At 39.3% G+C, this 27,405-nt stretch overlaps 1 protein-coding gene across 2 annotated transcripts in view; it reads left to right on the forward strand.

Moving 5' to 3' along the window:
- Window positions 1-27,405, forward strand: part of TMEM131 (transmembrane protein 131) — a 139,166-nt gene that overhangs the window by 86,638 nt on the left and 25,123 nt on the right. For both annotated transcript variants that reach the window (XM_032469726.1, XM_032469725.1), the window contains exons 12-26: window positions 5,985-6,093; window positions 8,985-9,093; window positions 9,948-10,101; window positions 10,193-10,363; window positions 11,412-11,522; window positions 11,612-11,746; window positions 14,217-14,321; window positions 15,617-15,703; window positions 19,031-19,183; window positions 19,284-19,359; window positions 19,560-19,677; window positions 21,554-21,692; window positions 21,806-21,915; window positions 22,361-22,427; window positions 27,107-27,258. In XM_032469726.1, coding sequence (XP_032325617.1) covers window positions 5,985-6,093; window positions 8,985-9,093; window positions 9,948-10,101; window positions 10,193-10,363; window positions 11,412-11,522; window positions 11,612-11,746; window positions 14,217-14,321; window positions 15,617-15,703; window positions 19,031-19,183; window positions 19,284-19,359; window positions 19,560-19,677; window positions 21,554-21,692; window positions 21,806-21,915; window positions 22,361-22,427; window positions 27,107-27,258 — 1,796 coding nt within the window. The remainder of the gene's footprint in view (window positions 1-5,984; window positions 6,094-8,984; window positions 9,094-9,947; window positions 10,102-10,192; window positions 10,364-11,411; window positions 11,523-11,611; window positions 11,747-14,216; window positions 14,322-15,616; window positions 15,704-19,030; window positions 19,184-19,283; window positions 19,360-19,559; window positions 19,678-21,553; window positions 21,693-21,805; window positions 21,916-22,360; window positions 22,428-27,106; window positions 27,259-27,405) is intronic.

Below are 27,405 nucleotides of genomic sequence, written 5' to 3' on the forward strand. Positions count from 1 at the left end.
TCCTTTTCTCCTCTGTTTTCAGGGAGAGCTTTTGAAGGATTGATGTTAATTCTTTAAATCTTTGGTGGAATTCACCAGTGAAGTCATCTGGGCCTGGGCTTTCCTTTGTGGGGAATTTTAAAATTATTAATTCAGTCTCTTTACTTGCTGTAGGACTATTTAGATTTTCTGCTTCTTCTTGAACCAGTTTCAGTTGCTTATGTCTTTCTAGGAATTTTTCCATTTCGTCTAAGTTACCTAACTTGTTAACATACTGTTGTTCATAATATTCCCTTATAATACTTTTTTCCCTGTAGGGTAGAGAGTAATGTCCCATCTTCATTCATTGTTTTTAACACTTTTTTTTTTTTTGATGTAGGGGGAGGTAATTATATTTATTTATGTATTTAATGGAGATGCTGGGGATTGAACCCAGGACCTGGTGGATGCTAGGCACCCTCTACCCCTGAGCTCTACCCTCTCCCCCCTGATCTTTAATTCTTGATTTTAGCAATTGGAGTCTTCTCTATATTTAAAAAAATTTTTTTGGTCAGTCTGCTAAAGGTTTGTTAATTTTGTTGGACCCTCTCAAAGGACCAAATTTTGGTTTTGTTGATTTCCTCTTATTTTTTATTTGGTTTGATGTTAAAATATCCGTTGTTTTATGAATAAAGGTAGTAAATAGTAGGAATTTCTCCTCCTTCCCCTGCCACCAACATCCTCACATTTGCAAAATAAAAGGTTAGAAAACCTGTTAGACTTCCCTCTATAAGCATAAGCGTACAGGTATGTTCACACACACACACACACACACGCACACACACACACACACACACACACACACATTCAGATTTCACCAGTGAAGTGCAGAGGCCTAAGAATCACTGTTCTATTACAACATTTTAAAATCTCACTTTATACCCCAAATTGTGATTCTTCGTGTTCAAAATTTTCTAGTTGAGTCTATTAAGAGTTTGCTCTGTATTGGAGTGTGATTCCTTCTGTTAGATGTGTCCAGGTTGCTTTGGCCACACCCTGCTTATGCTCTTGGAACTTCTTGGTACTGGATTTCTTCTTTAGCCCAGTTGGCAACGTGGAGCAGAGTCACCACATACGCAGCGATGTGCGCACGCCTCCCCTCCCAGCCCTTTCCTGCTCGCAAGCTTGGGTCCCTGCCCTCCTGAGGGAAGCCTCCCACAGCACGTTCTGGGACTGCCCTGTAGGCTGAGCAGTGCGTTTGCCTGCAGGGCAGACACTGGCTGTTGGTGGATCACCTGCCATTGCCTCAGTGTGAGATGTCAGAAAATTTTTTTATTTTTGTGTGTTCTGCATGCTATTTGTCTGTTTCAGGTTCCTTCAGTCTGCAAAATGTCAATGCACAGAGCAGGAACTTCCATGCGTTGTGGGTAGACCTCAGGCCTGAAGTCACTTCTTCAAAGTAGGGGCTGAGAGTTGACGGGACAGTGCCTTTACTTAGCCCAAGCAGATTGGTCTAACTTCTTACATTCAATAAATGGACAGAAACAAGTGTCTTCTTCAATGACCATTTTCTAGAAAAACAGAATTAGCAATCCTTAAGAATGTGAACAAATAAAACATAGTGTTTAATTTATATATGACAGAGGGTTAAATATAAATAGGCCCACGTTCCTCCTTGTCTCTTTCATTAGGGAGTTTTAGGGTACAGGGTAAGTGAACGTTTTCGCTCTTACCGCATGTTAGGCATTCTGCTAGGCTCTTCACACGATAACCGCATCTGATACAGGACACCTGTAAGACACACAGGCCCTAGTTTTCCAAGGAGGAAAAATAAGCCAGACCTTATGATTTTTAAGTGACTTACTTCAACTATAAAACTCAAAAATTACATGAGAATATATTAGGTATATGATGACACTTACTACCAAGTCTTGTGAATATAATTATTTTAATTTTATCTTCACTGTTTCTATTAAGAATCTATTGATTTATGTATATGTTTACATGTCTGTATCTGTATCTACCTATGTATGTATGTTTTTGTAACGTCCAAAGCCTATACTCTGCCAAGTATTTTGGTAGTTTTCTCTTATTTCCTCATTCATTCATTCCTTCATTCACTCGTTCAGTAAATATTTAAGAAGCATCACCTGTATGCCAGCTTCTGTGCTAAGTACTGAGAATACAGCAGTGGATCAGACACCAAGGTCCTTGCCCCTATAAAACTCATTTTGAATCTGATAGACAAACAAGTCTGCAACATAATTGTAAACCGAATCAAGTTCTATGAAAGAAATAAACAGAGTGGCATCTAAGTCAGGGAGGGAGTTGGCTTAAATAGAACTGTCTCTGAGGAGCTGACATTGAGGTATTAACTGAAGAGTGAGAAGATAAGCTGCTGGACAAACATTCCCATCAGAGGGATCAGCAGGTAAAGACTGAGGAACAGCTTTGGATGTCGAAGGTGACACGAGGGGGATGAATGTAAAAGTTGAGGTCTGGGGAGTCAAGTAGGGCTTCCTGGGGCCCTGGGAGGGGCTTGGATTTTATTATAACAGCAATTTAAGCAAGGGAGTGATGTCCTTTGATTTATGTGTTGTAAAAAGTCACTGTAGCTGCTTTTTGGAGAATGAACTGCAGAATGGTAAAATCTACTGCAGTGGTCCACTGAGAGATGATGATAGCTTAGACTTCTTGCCTTAGCAGCCAGGGGATGAGCCCACCTACCATGAAAGCTCAATTTTAGGAGAGCTTGCTAAGGTTTTTAACTATATTTTTCTGCCTAGAATGCCAAACTTAGAGACTGGTGCATTTTTAGAAGGGTCTTTACCTTCCTCCATTTCACCAACGTAGAATTTTAAATGGACTCAACAGCACTAGAAGCTGGAGGGTGTTTTTAAATTCCCCTTAGGGAATTCAGAGTCTCTTCACCTTTCAAGACGTCAGACTACTAAAGCAAGCAGTTCCAAATATAAGTTCCCCACCTGTCCGTGGACAAGGTGCCCAGGCTCAGGCCTTCCTGACATTGATTATAATGCAACTTTGACAGTAGGGTTTTCCTCAACATTTACAAAGAATTAATGCCATATAAATGATGGAATAAGTTTGCTTAAAATGTCTTAAGAGACGCGTTTGTGTGAAGTTCCTGTGCTAATTGATGAGTAAGAATCACAAATGTACTGTACTTAATTTTACCAGCATCAGCTTGATCTGAGCCTTATCAAATCTGTGCACCTGGTGTTAAAAATACAATTGTTATATGCCGAAAGGTTATTTTTCTTGCTTTACTCAAACGTTAGTATAAATAGTTTCAGAATGCCTTGGGCCTTGAGTCTCACTTGAGAGTCACTGAGCATTAGTTGCATATGAATGTCGTGAGAAAGGCTGGGACTATATTTAGAGCGTGTGCAAGCTGCCTTTCCTGGGAATCTTGCCATATTTTCTCCACTCTTGATCATCTTTAAGTAAGCAGTAGTGACTGATACTAAAACAGATTGTTAGTATAAATATGCTTACTACAAGTTAATGATTATTTATTATTTTTCATTTAAAGCCACCAGAATGAGCCAACTATTTAAGTGTTTTGTTTGTTTCACTTTGTTTTTGTTTCCTTGGAAAACAGGTTTTAACTGACTGAGGTTTTCTTTTTAATTGATAATAAGTGAACAGTATAGACCATTTATATAAAACATGAGTCAATTGAAATTTTTTTTTTACTGTTAGTGTGACGTGTTTTAAGGTAATAATACTGAATATTAAATTGTCCTCTGGTAAGGAAAATCTTCCAAAGTGGTATGTTTCATGTGAGACAAACGTTTTTTTCATTAACTATTTATTCTTACTACTTTCAGTGACTGTCTTTCAGTAAATACCATTGCTTAGCTGTATGTGACGTGGTGTTGGCGCAGTGTGCTAACACACCCAGGAGTGTTGTGCTAATTGCTGAGGAACCGCCACTTAGTCTTGAAGCGTGTTTGAAAATGGTCAAGGTTCCATTGCTGCTGTGGGATAACCAGTAGAGCAAGTCAAAGATTTCAGAGCCGTGTGTGTCCTCTGAAAACTGCAAAGCTTTTACCATCATCTCTCTAACAAGTCTTGACCTCAGTGTAAAAGTGGCTAACTTGAAAAAATAGCAAAATTAGTAGAATCACAATTTTTTAAGATAGAATCTAATCCCCTAGGGTTTTACAGGTGGGAAAAATAAGGCCCAGAGTAAATGAGCAGCTTACTCAAAATCACACTTCGGGTTAAATAGTTTCCTTCAGAAAAATACCTAGTATACTGGTATCGAATAATGAAACCAAATGAAACTTTCTCTAGTTTATAGTTTATCTTACAGTCAAACAGTTTTGTTTTATTGTTAGACACACATATACATACATGCATGCATGCGTGCATACATATGTACATATATACCCTTCAAGGAGTGAAGACATTCTTACTTTAAATGATTGCTATTAGTTAACAGGCTTATTGATGATAAATACATTGAATCTCAGCCCTGGTTAGAGATTCCAAAGCAACTGAGGAGTCTCAAAGAAAAAGGGAGAAAGATAAAAGAGTTAAAACGCTGAGAGGGTCTGAGGCCAAGAGCTAAGGTAGGGAAGGTTCCCAGCAGAGAAGCAGGGCCGTCCTGAGGGCCGTCATCCCCTGATCCAGTAAAGGCAGGCCAGCAGCCGCGGCCACCAGCAGTGGGAAGGGCGGTGCTTGCTGATGGGCTCAGAAGCAGTGTCTGCCATCACTGTGTACACAACCAGCTCTGTCCTCTGTGATTGCAAACTCGGTGCCAGAGACAGTTTTCCAGCATACTCTTCTAGGATGCTTCTTGTGCCTTCAGAGGACTGTCCTTTGTTCTGTTTAGTCAGATTCCACCTTTACAAATGAGCAGAAAAGGTGTGTGTGGAGCTGAGAGGAGAATCTGGTGACTTGTGGGGCTCTGCGCCCCTGTTAGCGGGCTTGCCTGATGAGTGTTCCCTTCTATGGGAAACCCCAGGCTTTGACAACAAGTTTATAAAACCTCTGAAAATCAGCAAAAACCCCAGAAGCATTTTGAAACCAAAGTAAGATCCAGATTGAATTCTAAAGGGATACTCCTGATCAGGATTTGTGTACGAAACCATCATTTTCATTAATAAATATTTGGGCAAATAGGATGCCAGGTGACGAGCCCTGGACCAAGTCAGGACACCTGGCTTCCATGTCTACCTCTTGATGCCTAGCTATTGAAACATCACTCCGTATTGCAAGGTGCCCTTCACATGGAAAACAGGGAGGGAAGTTGGTGTTCTTAACATCCCTTCCAATGAATAATGCTTTGTGTCAGTGAGGATAATCATTAAAAACTAACTGCACTTAAGTATTATTTGTCTTTTAAGTTTGCTCAAAAAGTACAAGGTTTTAATTATTTTTTCATTATTTGAATACAGAGAGATTTTTTGAGTGGAAAGCGATCTGACCTCTTCCAGATTGCATGACCCTGCGGTCCACCTCACTGTTCACCCCGTTCCCAGCAGCGGGCATCGCTCGCACAGCCTCACCCAGCAGAGCAAACACCATTAGAAATGGGGTCTGCAAAACTGCTTTGGCAAAGGGGCACCAGCTCCCATATATGTGCACCCTTTGTCTTCATGGAGTCAACATTATATTTAGTGTTGTTGGTTTCTTTAAAAGGGACCCTACTGTACATCTTCATGTCTCTTCTTATATACGGATCAGGCATTCATTTAAAAAATAAATAACCTTTTTTTCCTGTTTTATGTAATCATATCCACGGTACTAGTTTGTCTTGAGATTTTTTTGCGTTCACTTGTCTATCATACATTTTTCTGCTGGTCATCATTTTATTTCATAAAGATAGTCTAATGAAATTAATTTGAGGTTTTACCAGTTTGGCCTGCTTCAATTAAAGAGACTACATAAAGTTAAACTTTTCAAATTTTGATTCTGCTTGACTTTCCCAGTACACTTTTCAGTGTAAACTGAACAATTAGACTAAAATAATGCTGCATAAATTTTTCTCTTTGCAGAGTGTTCGACCTACACCACAAAATGATGCTATAACAGTACACTTTAAACCAATTACTTTAAAAGCTTCAGAAAGTAAATACACCAAGGTTGCAAGTATTAGTTTTGATGGTAAGTATTCAACTTTTTTCTCTCTAATAGAATGGTCTTATTTTGATAAATTAGAAGGCATCTACATTGACATCTTTATATAGAAACACAGATCATTTTACAGTCAGATTCTATGTTACTGGTTAGGTTGGGCTTTCTTGTAAGCCATCATGAACTCTTATTTGATTGTTTCATAAAGAAAATATAACTTCATAAACCTGAATTACAGTTAACAAATACATCAGGATTGGAATTAAATTGTTGTAATCTGGGCTCTTTCACACGTATACATTATGCTTTGCCTTAATTATGAAGTCATTAGTTATTAATTTTTATAATTGAGTGATAATTGAATTTCAGAAGTGTTTGAATTTAAGAGCAGAAATAAAGTACTTTGTGTAACATTGGTATGTATTGGGTTTTATAAACAAGACAGGCCGTCCTACCTAAACTAAAATAACAGCCTTTGTGATAGAATTCTCAAATTAGATGACTGTTATTTCAAACATGTATATTGTGTATTTTGACTCTTGAAATATTGACCCAGACTTTAACATATGTTAATTCCATGTATTTATTCAGTTTTGTCTACTTTGCTAGAACATTTACTGAATTTCTGGGCATAAAACTTTTTAAATAGTGTCTTTAGGACCGTCTAACTGCATTGTACATGTAATTAAGTTTGATGAAAACTGAACCTCCAAATGGGGCTTTTCTCATAAGGACACATTCAAGTGAGGAACCCTTAAGCTTAGACTTTGACTTCATGGTAAAGCCATCTTTGCTCATGTGGACTATCTTACAGCTAAGCTTCTCATCAGAAGAGAATATCTGGTCACTGAGTGACCCACTGGGTGTCACACGGGGTTTGTGAGAGCATCTGTGTTTACTTACTGCACACACATGCGAGTTCTGGGGAAAATCTGGAGCCACTGCACAGGCTGGCTGCCAGCACACTGTTCCTCCCATGAGCTCAGAGAAGACTCGCAATCAAGTCAAGACTAAATAGATGGCATGTTTTCATGATCCAGCTGTCAAGAAATAATCAGTATTGTAGACAGTTTGATGCCACAGTTATTTCCACATTCCGATTTATTGTCTTCCATGTTGCTAAGGTAACAGTCGTGACCACCAGCGTCAGTATCAGTGTGAGCAGGTCCATTCTGTTCCCTCACCAAGAAAGAGAGTGACCAGTCATCATTTCTAACCCCAAGAACATATAGGACCCATCCTGCTGATAAACCAGGGAGTGGGGGGTACACCCTGGGCAGCTGTGCTGGGTGGTTCTCCCACACTCTTCTCCTCCAGCTCCTGTGCTGACAGCCTGGTGACTTTCTCCTGTGGTAAATTCATGTCAGTAATGGTGGTTCTTCCGAGATCATAGACTCTAGAAGTATTTCTTAAAGAAATTATGTAAAATTTAAGACAAAGGGAAAGTGTCTTTTAAAGCAAGTGCTACATTTCTTACAAGTGGTTTTTAGTGTCATGGGAAAATCCCACCAGCTCCCACCTCCCCACCCTCACCCCAGATTCCAATTCAAAATGCCACTGAGATTGCTGTGAAAATCAGTCAGGAAATGTATGTTTTACTTAACTTTTACGTTTTTCAGAGTGCACCATATATATTAATTAACTCCATGATATTCACTTACCAAGCAAGCATCTGTCTCATCAGTCAGGGCACTAATCTTTGTTTTTTAACTGAATTTTCTTGAGGTCTTTGACCACTTTATTTGTTAAAATATAACATGACAAGATACTGTGCAGCTTCCAAATTATGGTCCTTATGATCAGCCTTATGTCAGAATAAATAGCGAAAAAATAAAAGCATCCAGAAATGGCTATACATACAGTAAGTAGGAAGGAATGAGGCTTAATGGGAGTTTTAAAAATCTGAATTCACACCGTCTGTACATAGCCACAAACTAGATGTCATACCATTTTTTTGTTGTTCTTTTTTGTGCTACAGTTGTATAACACACATTTGCAGAACTTACATATAAATTCTTCTCATAAGTGGAAGTGTTCCTGAAGTACTTTAAAGAGGGTAAAGATAAACAGCTTCTTTATTTGCTGTGAAAGGAGCATCTAATGGGTACCCAGATTGGATCCTACTGAATCTATTTCTGTAAATCCAGATGGAATTGTTCACAAGTGCTACAAAATGTAAAGGTTTTACTTCGTCTGTGAGGACAGTATGATGGCAAGGGAGGGTGAGGGTGTGTGGCTCCTCTGACACTATGAGTTAGGGTTGGCTAATAATAATAAGTCAGAGCTCGTAACTCTTAACATTTCTTGCACCATGCTGCTTTACTGCTATTTATAGCAAGACTCTGGCCACACAAGGAATGTTATTTCTTAATACAGCTGTAAACCAGCAGTTCTTAATGTGGGGGATGGGGATGTGGGGGGAGGGGCGCAGTTTTGCCTCTCAGGGGACATTTGGAAATGTCTCCAGACACTTTTGGTTGTCATGGCTGATACCTAGCAAGCAGAAGCCCCGGATGCTGCTAAACATCCTGGCTGCACAGGACAGCCCTCCCACCCCCAGCAGAGAATTTACCTGGCCTGAGACTTTCATGGTGCCAAGCTTGAGAAACCCTGCTGCAAGTGAAGCCAAAGCCCATGGCTCCAGAGGTGTAGCTCAGACACAGTGTTTTTCCCTCCTAAGTTGTGTCCATTTGCTAATTCCTTACCTGTTTATCTCATCGCAGGAAAATTAAAATATCTTTCATTTTTTCTCTGAAAACTGTGGTATTTGACTTAAAATGTTGTAGAAGTATTCTGTTTGCCAGTTTGAAAGCCCAGCTTTCTGTTTAAGATTTTGTCAATCCTCACATAGTCACTCTAATACTCTGTGTAAACATTTTGATAGCAAAAGGTGACAGATTATTTTTTATGCTTCCTTTCAGCATCAAAAGCGAAAAAACCATCTCAGTTTTCTGGGAAGATAACTGTTAAAGCAAAAGAAAAGAGTTATTCTAAACTTGAAATACCATATCAAGCAGAGGTTTTAGATGGGTGAGTTTCTCTTTAAAATAAACTTTGTATAACTTTTTACTAATCAGTAAATTCTGTTTTCCTACTAATTGACCTTAGCAAAAGTAGTAGCCAAATTCACATAAACTCCATGGAATTAGTGTTGAGAAAATCAACTTCAACTATAAAAGAGAAAAATCTCCTGTATTAGGGGTTTGTGGGGTTTTTTTAACTTTTTTTTTAGAAGAAAAAGATAAATGGGATGATATGATTAGGGCTTACATATTATTTAAGTCTTAATGATTCCATAATACAGTAGAAAAATGAATCTCTGATTTTTAAATCTTTTGAGTCATTTCCTTTCTATAATTCCTTTTGTAACATGTGAGTGGCTATGGCTCAGTATTGACATATACATCACTTGAAACAAAATCATTTATATTCCTTTATGTTGTTAAACGCTGTTCTAGAGTTATAGCTTTTTATAGATGGGCAGTAATATATAGTTTGTTTTCTGATTATACTTTAACCAGCAATAGTTTAATATCCAACTTGGTAGAGACTGATTTTAACAAAGCTGGTTGCAGTTGAATGATAAACATGATTTTTTTTAAGTAGCTTAAAACTTTTTTTTTTGTTAATACATCCCTGATTCTAATTCTTTGATTATATGTGATGCAGTGGTGAATAGTTCTTTATATTACACTTTAGTATTTTGCAAGCTAAATTTTGCTTTAAATCATGTGGTCAATTACTAAAATATTTATACTTTCAATTCTCTAATGACAATCCTTAATGCTAAACGTAAATTATTACTCACAGCAAAAGAACTTGGATTTTAAATTAACACATGGAAATAAAAAATGATTTATTTTGTTTTTGTTTTTTTCAAATAGTTATTTGGGATTTGATCATGCTGCAACATTATTTCACATCCGAGACAGTCCTGCTGATCCTGTGGAAAGGCCAATCTCCCTTACTAACACTTTCAGTTTTGCGATCCTCATTCATGATGTGTTACTACCAGAAGAAGCCAAAACAATGTTTAAAGTATGTCCGGGAACCCCCATACTTTTCATTTTACTGATCTACCAACCAGACGATGCTGACGTCCTGTGTTTTTCTCTCCCGTCATTTCCAGGTTCACAACTTCAGCAAACCAGTCTTAATTCTTCCAAATGAATCAGGATATATTTTTACTCTGTTTTTTATGCCATCCACGTCATCCATGCACATAGATAATAATATCTTACTTATTACCAATGCTTCTAAGTTTCATTTACCTGTGCGGGTATATACAGGCTTTTTAGATGTAAGTATGTTATCTACCTTTCCACATTTAAACTCCCTGCCCATCTCTTGTGTTTTCAGCTATTATTAGGCAGTCTTGTCGCACGCTCTTAAATTTTGCTGTTTTCTGTGCTTTACAGGTGATTCTAATTCCTCCCTAGTCAGTAGTGACAAGATAACTGATTTTCACCCCTCCTCATGATACAGTTGAATCCCCCTAGTTACAGTGTCCGTTTAGCTCTTTCCCGTGTGGTACTTTCTCTTGGTTTTGCTTTTAAACTGTTATAGTCATGGGGAAGCTAAAAATGAACGAAATGGAAGAAAAATAATAAGCAGGAAAAAAAGACAAGGGGGTAAAAAGGAAACTATGCAGGGAGATGACCATCCCAGGAAATTTCAGGATGAAGAAAGAACCAGATAATAAAGAGGAAGGTAGGTGGGAAAGACACAGTTGGAACGGTAATCTAAATACGGCACAAAAGGAAATAAAGATCTTTCTACTGCAGAAAATAAGCCCCCCCCAAATAAAATCCAAGCTAAGCTGTCCTTAGAGTAATCAATGAAAGAAGTTTAGGTAAGAAATAAAACTGATAGGAAAGACAAAAAGAAAGTGAAAACATGTAGAAATGTAGTTTTTCAGAAAACGAGCATCAATGAGAGTTTTAGAGCCAGAGGGACCTTCAATATTATACCATTCCTTCTTCATTTCTTTTGCTTAAATGATCGCTGATTTGTAGCTGCTTTCATGAATGCATGTTATTTGCTGAGACCAGGGACTTTCTGCCTAATTCCCTAGGTCCCCCCTGAACCTCTCCTAGTACTCTAGCTTCCTGCTGCTTTCATGTGCCGTCAGCAGAGAGCTAGCTGCTCAGTAGAGGCCAGGCGTGTCCTCATTCCTGACTACTCGAAACATTTCCACTGTGCGAAGTTCTTAGTCATCTATTATATATGTGTGTATATACATAAAATATGCAAACCTTAGTACATCTTAACATAGTTGCTTTTTCTTGATAATTCTTTCATATAAGTGTGACTTTACATTTAATCTAGTCCCTTTTTTATCTTTCCAGTACTTTGTATTACCCCCCAAAATAGAAGAACGTTTCATAGATTTCGGCATTCTGAGTGCTACAGAAGCAAGTAATATTTTATTTGCAATTATAAACAGCAATCCAATAGAGGTAAAAAAAAATCTGTTTTTATTTTGTCACATTGAAGGAATTTATGCTAGCACTGCAATAATCACTTTCGTCTCTTTCTGTTTTTGAAGTTGGCTATAAAAAGTTGGCACATCATAGGAGATGGTTTATCAATAGAACTCGTAGCTACTGAAAGAGGCAACAGAACTACAATAATCTCCAGCCTTCCAGAGTTAGAAAAGTCCTCTTTATCAGACCAGTCCTCAGTAAGTAAACTCTTTGATTGTTTGCTTAAACTTAGATGTATGTGTAAACCTCAAGGAAAAGACTATTCCTCGTAATATTTTTATGAGATTCGTAATAGCACTGGCTGTTTTATGTTGAAAGGACCTTCTAGGTGATCTTCTTCAACCCCTCCTTTTACGATGAGGGCCCTTGAAGCCCAAAGGAGTTGAGTTGTAACACAGGTGTCATCACAGGAGACGTTCCCATAGGTACTAAACCAGCCCTGTGTTCACTGAATTCACTTGGCAAAAGAGAGAGCCCCGCACGTTGGTAGAAAGCGTTCTCACTTACACAGTGGTATTTCCGGCCAGGTCTCCGTACTGACTAGGAGAGAATCTCAGTGAGCCCCACACCTTCTCTTTGACCCTCTGTGGGTCTCCCCGGGTGCTTTTACTCTGTCTTATATAACTATGTACAGTCGGTCACGTAAGAGCATGAAACAGGAGAAGGTGAATCCATCGGTCTAAGCCTTCCCCACTAGCGAGTTAGGTACCTCCTCGGAACAGAGCTAACAAGAGTCACTTTGTGTGACTTCACAGGAGCATGATGTGTCTCACCTATAGGTTAGGACAGACCTTCTTGAGGCAGTTTTACAAAAGGAAAAACAAATGTCCTTATTCACAGAGATCTTTGACACAGATGCTTTCAAGGAGCCCCATAGGTTATAAAAATCGGTTTAACAGTTTGTACTGGAAGGGCCCCCTAAAACGGTTTTTCTGAGGCTCAGTTTGGCGGTGTCTGCCACTCCTGGAAATTCTTCCCATGGAAGCAATTTAAAGAGCCGACAGCTGTGAGAATGCAGATGATAGTCGTAGCGTTATTAACAATTCCACGTAACTGGAAACAGCCGCAAACACATAAATCATGATTTTATGATTGACTATTGAAGCAAATAAAAAATTGTAAGTATGATTGTGTGTGGAAATTTGGAAAAGGATGTATGAAAAAGTGGGAAACGGCACTAAGGAATGTATAGTCTGTTGCAGTTGTGTGGTGTTCAAGCTACGTCGTCAGGTGTTGGGTATATGGTGTTTACATTTTAATAATTTATAATGTTATAAATTTGATTCATAAATAAAGCCTCCTTTTACAACAAAAAGAGGTATGCCCGTGAAAAGTAGTATTGGTCACTCCATCTGAGATTTTATTTTTAATACAAATCGAATGCTGAAAGAGGTTAATAGACCAGCCATTAATGTGTTCCTTTCAGCAGTGAAGTTAGAGTAAAATCATATGCATGTATAATCCCAGATGGTTGAAGTGTACTGTTTTTTAATAAGATGTTATAAATTGATAATTTGAGGCATCTGGATCATTTCCTCGTATTAAATACTTATTATTTAAATTTGATAGATCCACTCAATAACATAAAGCCTGCTTGACAATTTAGGTTTTTAGAATTAGCTTTTATATAAAACTATATGAATATAAAAATAAGGGACCGAAAGATGAGATCATTGTTAGAACTCTTACTAAAAATAGGAAGTTTTAGTGAGTTGCCAACTTCAAAATAGCAACTCCAAAAATGTGTTTTTCTTTAAGTTTGTAATGCCTAAACTTTCAACTGTTTTCCGAAAAGACAAATCTATGAGCTAAATTAGCATCCTGTTCCTTATGAAACATACAATACCAACAACTCTCTGTGCTCTACATCCCCATGTTCTGACTTGGGTGCTTAGAGTCTTGATGGAGACAATTAGAATTGCACAAAACCAACATAGAAATGCTTCTGGAAAGGGGAAAGTGAGTATGTTGGTATATCGGCATTTGTTATTTTGAGGTAGATGTGAATTCTGGGTAAATTATAACTACTAATAACTGAAGCACAACCTTACAAAATGAATTTCATGGTTTTTTTGGAAATTTCACGACTGAAAAGAGTCAATGCCAGAAACATCAGCAAATGCTGGAGAAAACAAGTAAGGTCCATGTTCGTCTTAATTTCAAATTTTTACTGCTTAACTCTTCCTTCTTTCCATGATTTCTGATGTTTTCATATGACCCAGTCTCAGCGGGTCTGAAGACGTGACTACTAACTTAACAGAGTTAAATTTGGAACTTGAAGCAGAACCGAATTTGTACATACGTCTGCCCTAATGTGACTGAGGGGTCAATAGGAGGCTGTGTCCCTCTGCTCCAGCCCGTACCCTCTTTGACCACACGGTACCTGGTTGGGGTGTGAGGACCACACCCTTCTCCAGCTTAGCAGCTGGGAATCCGACTGTTCCCCAGGGAACCAGTTTTCTCAGTGGCCCGTGGAATGAGTATGTGGATACACATCCAGGATGGGCATTATGTTGAGGTATTTGTGCATGATGACATGATACTTCAGCGTCACACTGGTATAGGTCAGGATTTTGAAGTCAGTTTATCACTGTAGCTGCCTTTTCTTTTTAATAGAAAACTTCAACTAGCCAGGCTAATGAACGATGTCATTTCTGCTACATACAGGTAATATTAGCTTCAGGCTATTTTGCAGTGTTCAGAGTCAAACTTACTGCAAAAAAACTAGAAGGGATTCATGACGGAGCCATACAGATCACAACAGACTACGAGGTAAGGACTTCATGGGGATTTGTGTCCGTGGAGTTTTTCTATGTAATTCAGTCCTTTTCTGTTTTTATAAAAACAGAGAACTACGTTTACTCACTAAGTTACAGTTTACCGCTTTGATGCCTTAAAAACTGAGCTTTTGAGAATAGTTTTCAGAATATTGATGTTCATTAGCTCATTAGTTTTCTGATAAAAACCTAAATCTTTTGACTAAAAACAACTTCAGAAAACTGTGTTTGGCACATTTAGAATTGCTTTTAGAAACCTGCTTTACAGATGGTTAGAGCATTGCACAGACCCTGTCTGAAATTCCTGGGATAGCTGTCTTTCTTTCTGCAGTCATAAATATCCTGTGTAACATTTCCAAAAAGGAAGATACAGTCAGGAAGTCACATCTTAATTTGAGTTCTCATGATTGTATTTACATGTGTCGTTCTGAGTCAAGGAGAAAAGAGAAAATGTTGGAGCTTCTTAAAGACTCTTTGTGGGATTTGACATGTTGTGTTCAATGAGATTTTAAAGGGATTCATTTCTGCCAAACCTAAATATTTTGATCTAATATTTCCAAGCTCTTTAGGAAGTTGAGCACTGCTGAAGTCAGCAAGTTGCTACCCTTATTTTCCTGCCTGTTTTCAGCATATACAACCCCGACATGAAAGAAACTAATTCAGAATAAACAGAATTGGTCATTTAATAATAAATGATTTGCTGGGAGTATGTCAAATGAATTACCTCCAAAAGTGAGGAACCCATGTTTATCACTCTTGATAGAAATAAGTTCGTTTCCTATCTTAGAGAAGTGTCTTTGAGTTGCAAACAATGTGAGGTAAGATTGAAAAGCTAGACTGTTCAACTCATTTTTTTAAATTAGGTTGATGTTAATTTATTGCTATGTACCAAAAAAGAGAGCTTTGTAACTTTAGAACTTGCTGGACTTTCCATACGTTGTTTTAGGAGTACAATTTGAATTTCCTTTTTAAATGAATAATCTTCAAAGTAACTGTATATAATGAAGAATCTGTTCTTCGTTCCTTCCCCATTGTTAGGTCTTGTTTACTATGTTTTCAGTGAATCATGAGACGTGCTTGGAAATTTACTGTATTTTTGCATTTTGAGTGGTACATGGATAGATTTTAGACAGTATCCACAGATGATTTTAATTTTTCTTATGAGTTGATTAATGGTAATGTAAGTTCCAAGATTGCTTGTTTTAATCCCCCCAAATAATGCAATAACTATCAAGGTCGATCTCAGACTTAAACACTCATTTCTTCATGGTTTGCTTCTTCACTCCACAGATCCTAACGATTCCCGTGAAGGCTGTGATCGCAGTGGGCTCTCTGACTTGCTTCCCAAAGCATATGGTTCTTCCACCTTCCTTTCCAGTAAGACGATTAATTTGTAGTCTTCTTGCTAGTTTTTTTTTTCCCTTGCCTTTACCTCTGTGTCCCTAGACTTCAACAATCAAGTCAGTTATTCTTTATTAATTGCTTCTTTTAAGGAAAGACACTGTGCCAGATCCTTTGGAAATACAAAAAGGATTGAAGAATAGTCCCTTCTCTCAAAAAGTTTTCAATCTAGAATGAGAAATCACCTGTGATTCGTAGGTGTAAAGCAGGGTGTGGACATTGCCCTAAGAGGTGTAAAAATAAAGTGAAGAAAATACATTTCTAATTGGCAGAGGTGCCAGGTGACTTGGCTTGGAACCTCTGGTGGGGATAGATATGGGGTGGCGAGAACTCACATTCAGGGCCCAGGGACCGATCAACATGAATAAAGACACAGGCTGTAAGTCTGAGATGGCTTTAGGGGGTAGTGAATTGTCTGGTTTTGCCAGAATGCAGGGGCGTTTCAAGAAAGAAAATGGAAAGGTACCTTGGAGTGATAGCGTGATAAACATTAAATGCATTTAAGTCCATGAAAATCTAAAGTTTTTGAGAAGAGGCTTGACATCATCAGAGCTGAGCTTTAAAGACTGACACTCTGGCAGAAGGAAATACAGGACGCTTATGCGAGTGCCCGGAGGCCACCCGGAGACTGGCCAGAGGCCACCTGGAGACTGGCCAGAGGCCACCTGAGGAGTGTGGAGGCAGGTTTGAGCTTAGGGCATTGGCAGAGGCATGAGTCCCTTTCACACCTCCACACCTTTGCTGTTAGTCTGCCCTTCCTCCGCTCCTGCCTCCAAGAACTCCTACACCTCTTTCAAGATCCGATTCCACTGTCATCTCCTCCGGAGATTCCTTGACTCCCCTAGGCAGTACTAGTTATTTCCTGTGTGATCCTGGAATGATTTGAAATGACCTCTCTTGCAGCAAGCCTCACATTGTGCTGTAAGTATTGCCCTAAGTATTGGTCTCCCCAGCGAGACCCTGAGATCCAGTGGGAAAGGGATGAGGGATCTTTTACCCCTACTAGCAGATATTTCATAGATAATGAGTGGATAAAGGGGCAGATTGATGAAAAAGCGAACACAGATGAGACATTTCAGACGAGTCATTTGCAGCGGCCCCGAGTATCCTGAGGAGCTCGTACTAACCGAAGCAGGCGTGGGTAGCAGGTAGAGGACTCAAAAATATGACTTAGAGTTTGAGCCTGGAGAACAGGGAGAGAAACGGGGAAACCGGGAAGTGGCGTTTTGCAGAAAGATGATGCAGTTCAGTTCAGGGCACGTCAGGGCAGATGTAAAAGTGTCTCTGAGCCTGTGTCGGGAGGCCTGGTGGGTTAAGAGAAACAGTGCATTGCAAGATCTTAATGCTACATAGAGTAAAACATAAATTCAAAATTTAACTCCTTACAAATACAAATTTGAATGAACAGGTTCAGCACACTTAAGTTTGGATCTTAATTAAATCTTTGTCTTCATGTCATTCTGCTTCACAATGACTATACAGAACTCTTGACTCCATTTGTCCAAAAGAACCTTCTTACTTCAGTTGCCTTTTCAATCCATGATTTCCTTCATCACTGCATAAGTCCTGGAAGGGAATAATTCAGTAGTTGACGTAGTGAAAAGCTGGTGGATAGAGTAAATGATAAAGCAGCTATAAAAACAAGGTGTTGGTTTTGAAGTACTTCAGATTAAGCTTTCAGGTATCTTCAGGTGGCTTACAGGACCAGATGTTTGCTTGGAAACTACAGATTGACTTGATGTTACTGTCTTAGTTGGGCTGCTGTAACAAATTGCCATAGATTGGGTGGCTTACACAGCAGACATTTATTTCCCTGTGAGCTGGGAACTCCACAGCCAAGGCACTGGTAGGTGTGGTGCATGGTGGAGGCCCACGTCCTCAGTTTGCAGAGGGGCATCTTCTCACATCCTCACACAGCCAAGGAGCAGAGAGGGCCAGCAAGCTCGTAGTTCTCTTCTTTTAAGGGCACTAATCCCATTCATGAGGGCTCCTCTCTCATGACCTGCTCATCTCCCATAGGCCCTGCCTCCTAATACCATCACTTTGAGGGTTAGGATTTCAACATAGGTGTTTTGGGGAGCACTCAAGCATTCAGCCCATAACATTTACCAAATTCTGTAAAATCTGTTATCAGGTAGAGAATACTAGAGCTAAGGAGTGAAAACAATACTTCAGAATAAACGTTTCATATAAGTCACAGTTTAATACTTCATATTTGAATACCACTATAAAATGAACTTTTGTATCTGTTACCTCTGTTGATCCCCCCCACACCCCTGAGAGACAAGACATGGACACCAGAGAAGTAGTTATGACAGGAGCATGAGGGCCAGGTCACTGCCAGGAGGACGCAGCTGGTTAGAGGCCAGGTGGGCCTCTGCTTTCTGCTCCCATGTTCGTCCCATCACCCCGCGACGACTTTCTGCTGTGTTTTACTCTGGTTAGACTGACAGTGATGAGTGATAGTCTGCACCACTCAACTCTTATTACTGTGCGTTCTCTTAATGTCTGTGTCTTTTAATACCAAATATTAGACCAGTCGGTCTAATCATTTTAGAGACTTCTTCAGATGGCTAGGAGTCAGGTTATAAGGAGATGAAATTCTGTATTCAAACGAAAGAAAGTAAAAGATTATAATATAATTCTTGTTAATGCATACAATTTTAAATAAATATGATTGACTTAAAATTTGGTACCGTCATAGGGAGAGGCATGTAGCTGATAAAAGCAATCATTGGTGATATAATGACTTCATCTGTATGCTGTTTTAATATGGTACTTGATAACCTATATTTTTAAAAGATGTCTAATTTCTCTTTGGAACAAATGGTATTTTTCTTTTATAAAGAAAATACTTTTCTCTAAGGAGAATAAATCTGATTTTTTTGGTCTTGTTTAGCTTTGGATTTTAGAGTTCAATTATTTCATCCTGAATTTGAACACTTTTAAGGCAACCTGGCTTTGGTATAAACAAACCTGCTTAACTGACAGTGACCATTTCCTTTGTCCAAAACTCTCTGTACCTTTGTTAGCATGTGAAGACTTTTAATTTAATTCATTTTTATAAAATTACAGAGATTTGTCCTGCTAATTTCTCTGTAACAGGCCATAAAACCAACAACAACAACAACAACAACAAAATATATACATATGGGAAGGCTGAGTACAAATGTAGTATCAACTTTTGAAGATTCTAAATATGTTTGAACTTTGATTTCGTAGAAGTATGTCTGTCAGCTGTAAAATGTGTGTTCTTAAGAAAATTCAACCATTACAAATATTTTGTTTTGTTTCTTCCTTCAGGGGAAGATAGTTCATCAAAGTTTAAATATTATGAATTCCTTCTCACAGAAGGTAAAGATACAACAAATACGATCTTTGTCAGAAGATGTACGATTTTACTACAAACGATTACGGGGCAATAAGGAAGACTTGGAACCAGGAAAAAAATCAAAGGTTTGAAAATGTTATAGTTGAGAATTCCCATCCGTTACTATTTTGTGCTCGTGACCGTCTGTGGATTTGGGATTCACGGTTCTCCTGTCACTCTTTATAGATTGCAAACATTTATTTTGATCCTGGACTGCAGTGTGGGGATCACTGCTATGTTGGCTTGCCTTTTCTGTCCAAATGTAAGTTATCTTGCCCTTCTCTCTCTCAAGCCCTCCACTTCCTCCCCAAAATACCCTTTTTTTTTTTTTTTTTTTTGCCAAACCTCTCAAAATACTCTTTAATGAAAGGCTGCCACTTTTAAAGTCCATCCCTGTCTCCTGATGCTGTAGAAATCATTGGAGGGGCTGAGTATGTTGTACCACATGTCTCCTTGTTTTAGCTGAACCCAAAGTGCAGCCTGGGGTAGCCATGCAGGAAGACATGTGGGATGCTGACTGGGATCTGCATCAAAGCCTGTTCAAAGGATGGGCGGGAATAAAGGAAAATTCAGGTCACAGGTAAGTGGTTCTGCTCTGTGTAAGTGTTTTGGCCATCTTTACCAGTTTGAAACATGACTTTTCTAAAGTTATCCTTATGTTAGGTGATTTTACTTTTGTAGAGCTAAGAAAATATGCCTAGTCTTCAGCAAATTATAATGAGGCATCTTGAATTGCCATTGTAATTGTGTATTTCTCAGAAGGATGCACACTACCATTTTTGTCTTTTTTCCCGGTGTTTAGATGCTTCTGTAAGGTCAAAGAAACTATATGAAGTTGTCCTTAAGTAGGATGACTTCAGTGTTCACCTTAGATACAGCCATTTGCATAAGAAAGAAAGTTTCTGCCTACCACTGAGCTCTGTTAAAGGCAAGGAAACCGCCTTCTAGGTTTAACCTCACAGTAGGAGAAGCGTCTCTGCTCCTTGTGAGAACTGCCTCCTCCCTTTCCCAGCGCTGAGCAGCTAGGGTGCGTGGGGCCCAGGTCACACGGGCCCAGCCATGTGTCTCTGGCAGGTAGAAAATGTCCTGATGACAAATCAGTACTGCACCTGGGTCACAAGCAAAGACACACTTACGCGGCAGCACTTTCTCTGTATTCGGAAAGAGCATTTGACTGATGAAGCTGTGACAGCTGCTGAAAACTGCTCTCCATCGGCTGATTTGAAATGTATTTGTCACTGTGATCGAGATACTCCAGTTTATAGTACTGGGACTTTTTCAAGCCGTTAACAATTAAATCTGCAGGCTTCTGTTTATCTGAAGTGTTGTCTGCGAGAAGTTTTCTTAAGGCAAAAGAGAATTAAAATTTAACTTTAAAATGGTTAAAATTAGTGCAGAGACTTCATTAGAACTCACTAAGAGAACACTAATTAAAACACAACTTGGGCCCCTACGTTTCCATAACGGACATTACAATTTACAGGTAGTCTCCAAACTCTGACATCCAATTATGGATAAATAACTTGTAGTGCTGCCCTAGGCTCACCTGCCAGGGAACTTCTCCACCTCCCACCCTCCGAAACCACCCCCCCCTCAAGCCTTCCTCTCCCTGAGGCCAGCATTCCACCACTAAAGACCCAGCCTCCCTACCTGCCCTCTGCCACCATGTCCCAGTTGCGCAGTGAATGTGGCATTCTCCCTGCCTTTGTGTTACCTTGTTGATGTGCATGTCACAGAGAATTTGTTACTAGTCTTATAAAACCGGTACACTAGGCAGTATTAGGGTGTCATATTCAGGAGTGTTGTGGGATAAAATAGGCCTCAGTGTTTGGGTCCAGGGACCTTAGCCCCATTTATAATATTGTTTCCTTAGGGAATGTGTTCTGAGTTCCAAACAGCTGGCTTACAAACTCATAAGTAGGGAAATATTCAAACGAGGACCTGAATATTGCTCTTTCCTTTACATATAATCTGCACAAAACCCTCACCTGTATTACCTCTTCAACTGATGTCTTCATTGTGAATCAGGATTTTGTGTTGTCTCTTACCTCAAGTGGGAAAAAAGCCATATGCCAAGCAGTGCACTGACTTCTCAGGAGTTCTCCTGAAACTGTCTGCCTGCTCCTGGTGCCTGGGTCTTCCCACTAACCATGCAAGACCCTGCAGGACCCTGTAACGTCATGTCTGTATCCATCTGCCTTTGCCCAGGTGTATTCAGTACGAGGGCAGCCCAAGGTGATGAGTCTTAGATGTGGCAGCAGTTTGTGCCAAAATAGAGACATTTTCCTCCATGTCTCTGTGGAAAGCGTAGTAAAATATTGGAGCAAATAATAAACCTGTGTTTATCCAAGGCCAGAATAAAATTTCTCAAGCACACAAGCCTAATAGAATTTCCTACCTTCAGAAAAGTCAAGTATTTCATCTTGATACAGTGACTTACAAATTGTTTTCTCTAGACTGAGCGCTCTATTTGAAGTAAACACAGACCTTCAAAAAAACATACTCTCCAAAATCACCGCCGAGCTCTCCTGGCCGTCCGTCCTCAGCTCCCCACGGCACGTGAGGTTCCCGCTCACCAACACCAACTGCTCCTCAGTAAGTATCCCAAGTGATGTCGGTTTGGGGAAACCCATCAAGGGCTATGAAGTAGCTGCTCTTATGTTTAACTGTGGAGATCTTTCACTTGCTGTGTCTTTACTTTGCTTAAGGAAGAAGAGATTACTTTAGAAAATCCTGCCGACGTCCCCGTCTACGTTCAGTTTATTCCTCTGGCTTTGTATTCCAACCCTTCTGTCTTTGTTGATAAGTTAATATCAAGGTAAGCATTGCTTCAGATTATCACACTGTTTCCATATGAACAGGGAATTATTATGTTACACATTGAAAACTGTATTGCAGCCCTTACAGTAATAGATTTGGCTTAGAGAAATTACGGATGTGTAACTAAAGTTTAGAGAAGGTTCTGGGAAGAGAGATTGATACTGTATTAAGCGTCTAGAAAAGCTTTCCGTTTAAGACAAGAAAAAGTAATGGAGAACTCCTTCCTAAAATATTTTAAAGAGAAGCAGAACCTTTCAAATATTTTAGTTTTAAAAAGTGACCAGAATATTAACTATAAGTTGTAGCTATTTTTTGAAAGCTGTCAATCTGATAATATTTATCTCAGAATCTGCAAAAGATAAGCACAGCCTTGATAATCACTCTATGACCCCTTGCTGTGATGCTGTCTCCAAAGAAACATACGTACATTTTTTTAATTTCAGGTTTAACTTGAGTAAAGTGGCAAAGATAGATTTAAGAACACTAGAATTCCAAGTCTTCAGAAACGGTGTAAGTATTCAAACCTCATTCTGTTCCAAAGAAATAGTTCTGTGTGATACGACCAGTGCAGATGTGACAGAAGCGTGTGGACTGCCCTCAAATTGGCTGAAGGGCAAGTTCCTGAAGAAGTCAGAGCAGTCCAGTAATTATTTTAGAGGCACAAAACCTGGGAGGAAGGGGTGGGACTTAGATCGCCATGCGGCACGCTGTGTAGAAGGTCCTGTTTGTGGACGTCAAGCTGTAAGCCCATGAGGGTTTACACTAATGGCTGCCAGAACCTCTGAGGATATGCAGATGAGGCATATACTGGTCATAATTAATTTTTATTAAGCCTCAAAATATTGAGCTTGGTCACTTAAATTTTTACTTTGGATACTTTCTAATAAAATTATAAGCTCCATGAATGCCAGACCCACATCTGGCTGTATCCATACTTGGCATTTGAACTAATAAATGTATACATAAACTGGTTTGTTCTAAGACCAGATATTCTGTATCCTGTGGACCAGGCTAAGCGGCCACTAACCACTCATGATTATGTAAGAACTGAGTATGTAGAATATGTATCAGACAGGAAATCAGCACTTGGAACTAAAACCGCCTGCAAACTGGCCCGAGTCTTTTGGCCCTGATGGCCTTCCTCCTGCCCGGCCACATCTCATCCGTCCTTAAGCATCCTCTTCACCCCACCCTGCTGGCTGTGAAGCCTGCGCTGATTTGCTGTCTCATCCTCCCTGACTCTTCGTTTACACCCACGTTAACTTAGTGTTTTGTTTTCTTTTTAATGTGTGATACCTGGTTTCCCAAATCTGGGTATAAGCAACTTGAGGGCTTGTCTTCTGTTTATAGTGTTTTCCTCTCACATTAACAATATGAAAAGTGTTGAATGACCGAGGGTAGGAATCTGGTTAATCCTCCGTCATCTGAATCACTTCGGGTGGAGACAGTACACGACCGCCTCCTTCCTCTCCTTGCTGTGGGCTCCTTTGCGGAGCATGGGTCCCAGTGTCAGGTGGCCCCAGGATGCCTTCCTGCCTCATTGGCTTTGCTGCTCCCCACTTGGATCAAGAGAGGTTGGCTCCTACCAGCTTTGTCACCTCAACCAAGTAAACAAACCTTTCCTAACTTCAGCTTCCTCTCTTGTAACGTGAAGTTAATAATTTGTGTTTAACAAAGTTTTTGAACAGATTAAACAAACAACATGGAAGCCTCTAGATGGGTTCCTTGGTACATAGGAAGCCCTCAGTGAGTGTTGACCGGATGAGTCTGTCTGTGGTTAACCAGGCCAGGAAAGAAAGGCAACTGGAGAGCTTTCAGCATTTCAGGGTATTGTGAAGACCCCTTCTCAGTATTTCACGAGCACCTGGTGTGTGTCAACATCATGCCAGGAGCATTCAAATTTACAATTTCATGCAATCATTGCAGCAGGCAGGCTGAGCTATTACTAACCACCCTAAGAGATGCGCATTTCTCTTGTTCTGTTGGTGGTGGGAAAACGAAGCTCAGGGAGAGGAGGTAACTTGCCTGAGTTCGTACCTGTGATAAATGGCAGGGCCATATTCAAGTCCAGTTCTCCCAGAGTCCAGAGCCCTTGCCCATACCATCGTGACACGTGGGCACCGCTGGTTAGGAATCACTGGTTAGCCTGTCCAAACCAGATGTTTCATAGTTCTTGAAATATCTCTGTTCTTTCCCATAGCTTTGTGTTTTAATCTATAAGACATATGTTAACCAGACCTATATAGAATAGTTTATAAGTATTTTTAAGTCAATCTTGTGTAAGAAAGTAGTTTTCAATGTTGTATTTGTTTTCTGTTGAGTAACAGGTAGGATGCTAGACTGATATTTAGAGAGTCTCATATTCTAGTCCATGCCCTTCTCTTGGAATCTTTTTGTACTTTGCTTTTTCCATCTATAAAATGCCAACATAATAAGTTCAAGGTTATCTGGACTCCAGATATCTAGAAAGCTCAGAGACTAGAAATTCCTTTCACTGTGCTTTTCTGAGGGAGGAAATATTCGTAAGAAGTAAATGACCTAGTATTTGCCTTTTCTGTCTTGCCAAATACGGTGTCCTTAGTGGTACTTACAAGATGTCAAACAGTGAAGGAGGCACTGTAAGAGTTAGAAAGATAAATAAGAGTCGTCTAGACCTTAGAAATTTATTTTAAATAAGAAATTCTGGAGGAGGTCTTAGGGTGAGCTTAGGATAAATTCTACCAGTTCTCTACAGTTCTATAAAACTGGATCTCAGAATACTTGGTCTCAGATTTCCTATACAGTCTGAAAAATGATTAAGGATTTCTACTTTATCTCAGTATAAAAAAACTGTTAAGGACTCCAAAGAGGTTTCTTGTTTGTGTGGATTACTTCTATTAGTATTTACCATGTTAGAAATTAAAACTGAGAGATCTTTAAAATGCAGATTTAATTTATTTAAAATAATAATAAACCCTTTCCACTTGAGATAGATAACATAATGAAAAATAGGTGTATGTTAAAAAAAAAAACATTTCAAGATAGATTGTTTTACATTTTTACAGAGCTCTTCATAATGGCCCTCTGACTTCATATACAAATGGAGTCTCATGCCTGCTTCCGCATTCAGTCCCCTGTGACGTATGGTCTTAGTTGAAGTGTATGATAAATACGTGACCTGACACATTTATGCAGTTGCAGAAACAAGTATCTTAATTGCCTTTTTAGTTAATTATAACACCGTGCATCACTCGTTTGGAAGGTAATCGGTTCACTGAGACATGCAGAGCTTCCAAGTGTGGACACAGCTCAGTCTGCATCATACAGACAATCTTATTCATCCCTGTAACCGCCAGTCTCATCAGGGTGTTCTCTGAATATTGTGACGCTTTCCAGCTCACAGGGCCAAAATTCTAAATTTTGCTCAAACACTCAGATTTTACTAGTGAAAACAAATACTGCAATTGTTTTCTTTAAAGGGACAGATGCAATAAATCTTCGTGAAAATGTCTACTCAGTACCCAATGTGAATAACCATATATTGACTGTCAGTCATCATTTCAAATACAAGTGGTGTCCATGAGAAAGGAGCTGGTTTGGTTGGCATCTCAGATGCTAGCTCTTCAAGATGTACCTCCATTCTGCCACGCAGTATTAAAAAGGCGTGTGCTCAGGGGTTGAGATTTAGTAAAATTAATATTTATTACTGCTTAATCAGTAACAATTTTTTTTTAACTGCAGGTGCATGGCAGTGGCAAAGACAGTGGCTAGGAGTGGCAAAGACAGTGGCAAAGACAGTTTGACACCCACTGCCTTACTTCTAGTGAAAGGGTTAGCACTTTAACCTGCCATTGCTTTTGCTGACCATCAGTGCTGATGTCAGCACAGCGAAAAAGGTGCAAAGAGCATCTGCCAGTGTTAGAAACATAGTTTTGACACCTGAAAAGACCTCTGAGATTCCCAGGGGTCCATGAATCACCCTTTAAGAACCACCATTACAAAAACGACATAGAATTATTGAGGGCCTTAGTGATACCCCTGGGGCATTAGAACATCCTAAAGTGTTTTCCGAGTCATCAGAGCTTAAATTAGTTATTTGGAGGGAATATATGTATAGCATATAAAGTGTCTATCAATTACTCAGAACTGTTTATTTAAAAAGAAACTTGTTTACCAACCGTTTGGGAGCAATCGAACATGTAGACATTGACAGAGAAGAATTTTCGATGTAAGAAAAAAAAATTTGCCTTTAGAAGGGAGAGTTAAAAAGTAGTGTGCTTCACTAAGTCTGTTGACTATGAAGTTATGTTTGTAGAGTCATGCTAATGCAAGTAAATAGATCTGAATATATTAACCCTAACTCTGCCACGTGGAGTAGAAAATCATGCAAAACTCACTCTCCTTCCACTTGTTAGCAGAGCCCTGCAGAGCCATGGACATTTAGACCCAAATGTTACTGACTCTTCCTTTAAAAAGTTTAACCTTAATGTTGCTTGAAATCAAACGATATAATCTTATATATGAACTATGATTTTTTTAAAATAAGAAAACAAATTTTTAATCTTATCTATGACTGTCAGAAAGTCATATTTTGGTCATTCAACTAAGCTATTTTTGAACTTAAATGATGAAGTATTTATGAAACAATAATTATGGGCTTAGCTTTCAAAATGAAATTCAAAGATAGATTGATATGAATTGGAGATATTTTTGCGAGTAAAAAAGTACGCTGCAACCTTAAGACCCGCCAGCTGCTGCCCTTCCGAGGGGTAGAGCAGGAGGGCGGTGACTGGGTGGGCTGGCATCGCGAGGACCGTGGGGAGCTGGGTGTCACTTCCACAGCTGTTTGCTTTGTGCTGAGCCACTCGTCTGTTAGGTCTGTGTCCCTTTCTGTGTGTGTGTTTTGCAAAATTTTGAAAGTTAAAAATAAGAAGATCTATATGGGAAAACAAGTGCTTAGTACAAGCACGAAGACTTTGGTGACCTGGAGAACAAAGCCCCTCTGGGGACTTAATGCAGAACATGAAATGTCGTCCCCGGTGGTCCAGCTCTGCTTGCCAGCTCTCCAGTGTCTCGGCCATGAGGGGGAGAATTCCGCATCTGGTTAATCAATTTGAGGAACTAATCCTGGGCTATGAATGGAGTGAAAGGGAAAACATTCTTCCAGAGAGTATACTAATGACCCCTGTTTGTTTCCCCAATGATTCAAGGCTCATCCACTGCAGAGTTCCACGGGATTTACAGAGGGCCTCTCCCGAAATTTAATTTTAAACCTAATTTTAAAACCCGGAGAAAAGAAGTCCGTCAAAGTAAAGTTTACTCCAGTTCACAACAGAACTGTTTCTTCCCTAATCATAATCAGGTATGTTCTGTGATTTAAGTGTGGGTTGATTTTTAATACTTATATAGAGTCCTTACTTGATTTGTTTCAATGTTAGTTTGCATGTCTAATTTATGAAATAGGGTATTCATTTTGTCCAAAATACATGTGCATACACCACACCTGATG

This window comes from Camelus ferus, chromosome 28 (assembly GCF_009834535.1).
Source record: "Camelus ferus isolate YT-003-E chromosome 28, BCGSAC_Cfer_1.0, whole genome shotgun sequence".
Classification (NCBI taxonomy): Eukaryota; Metazoa; Chordata; class Mammalia; order Artiodactyla; family Camelidae; genus Camelus; species Camelus ferus.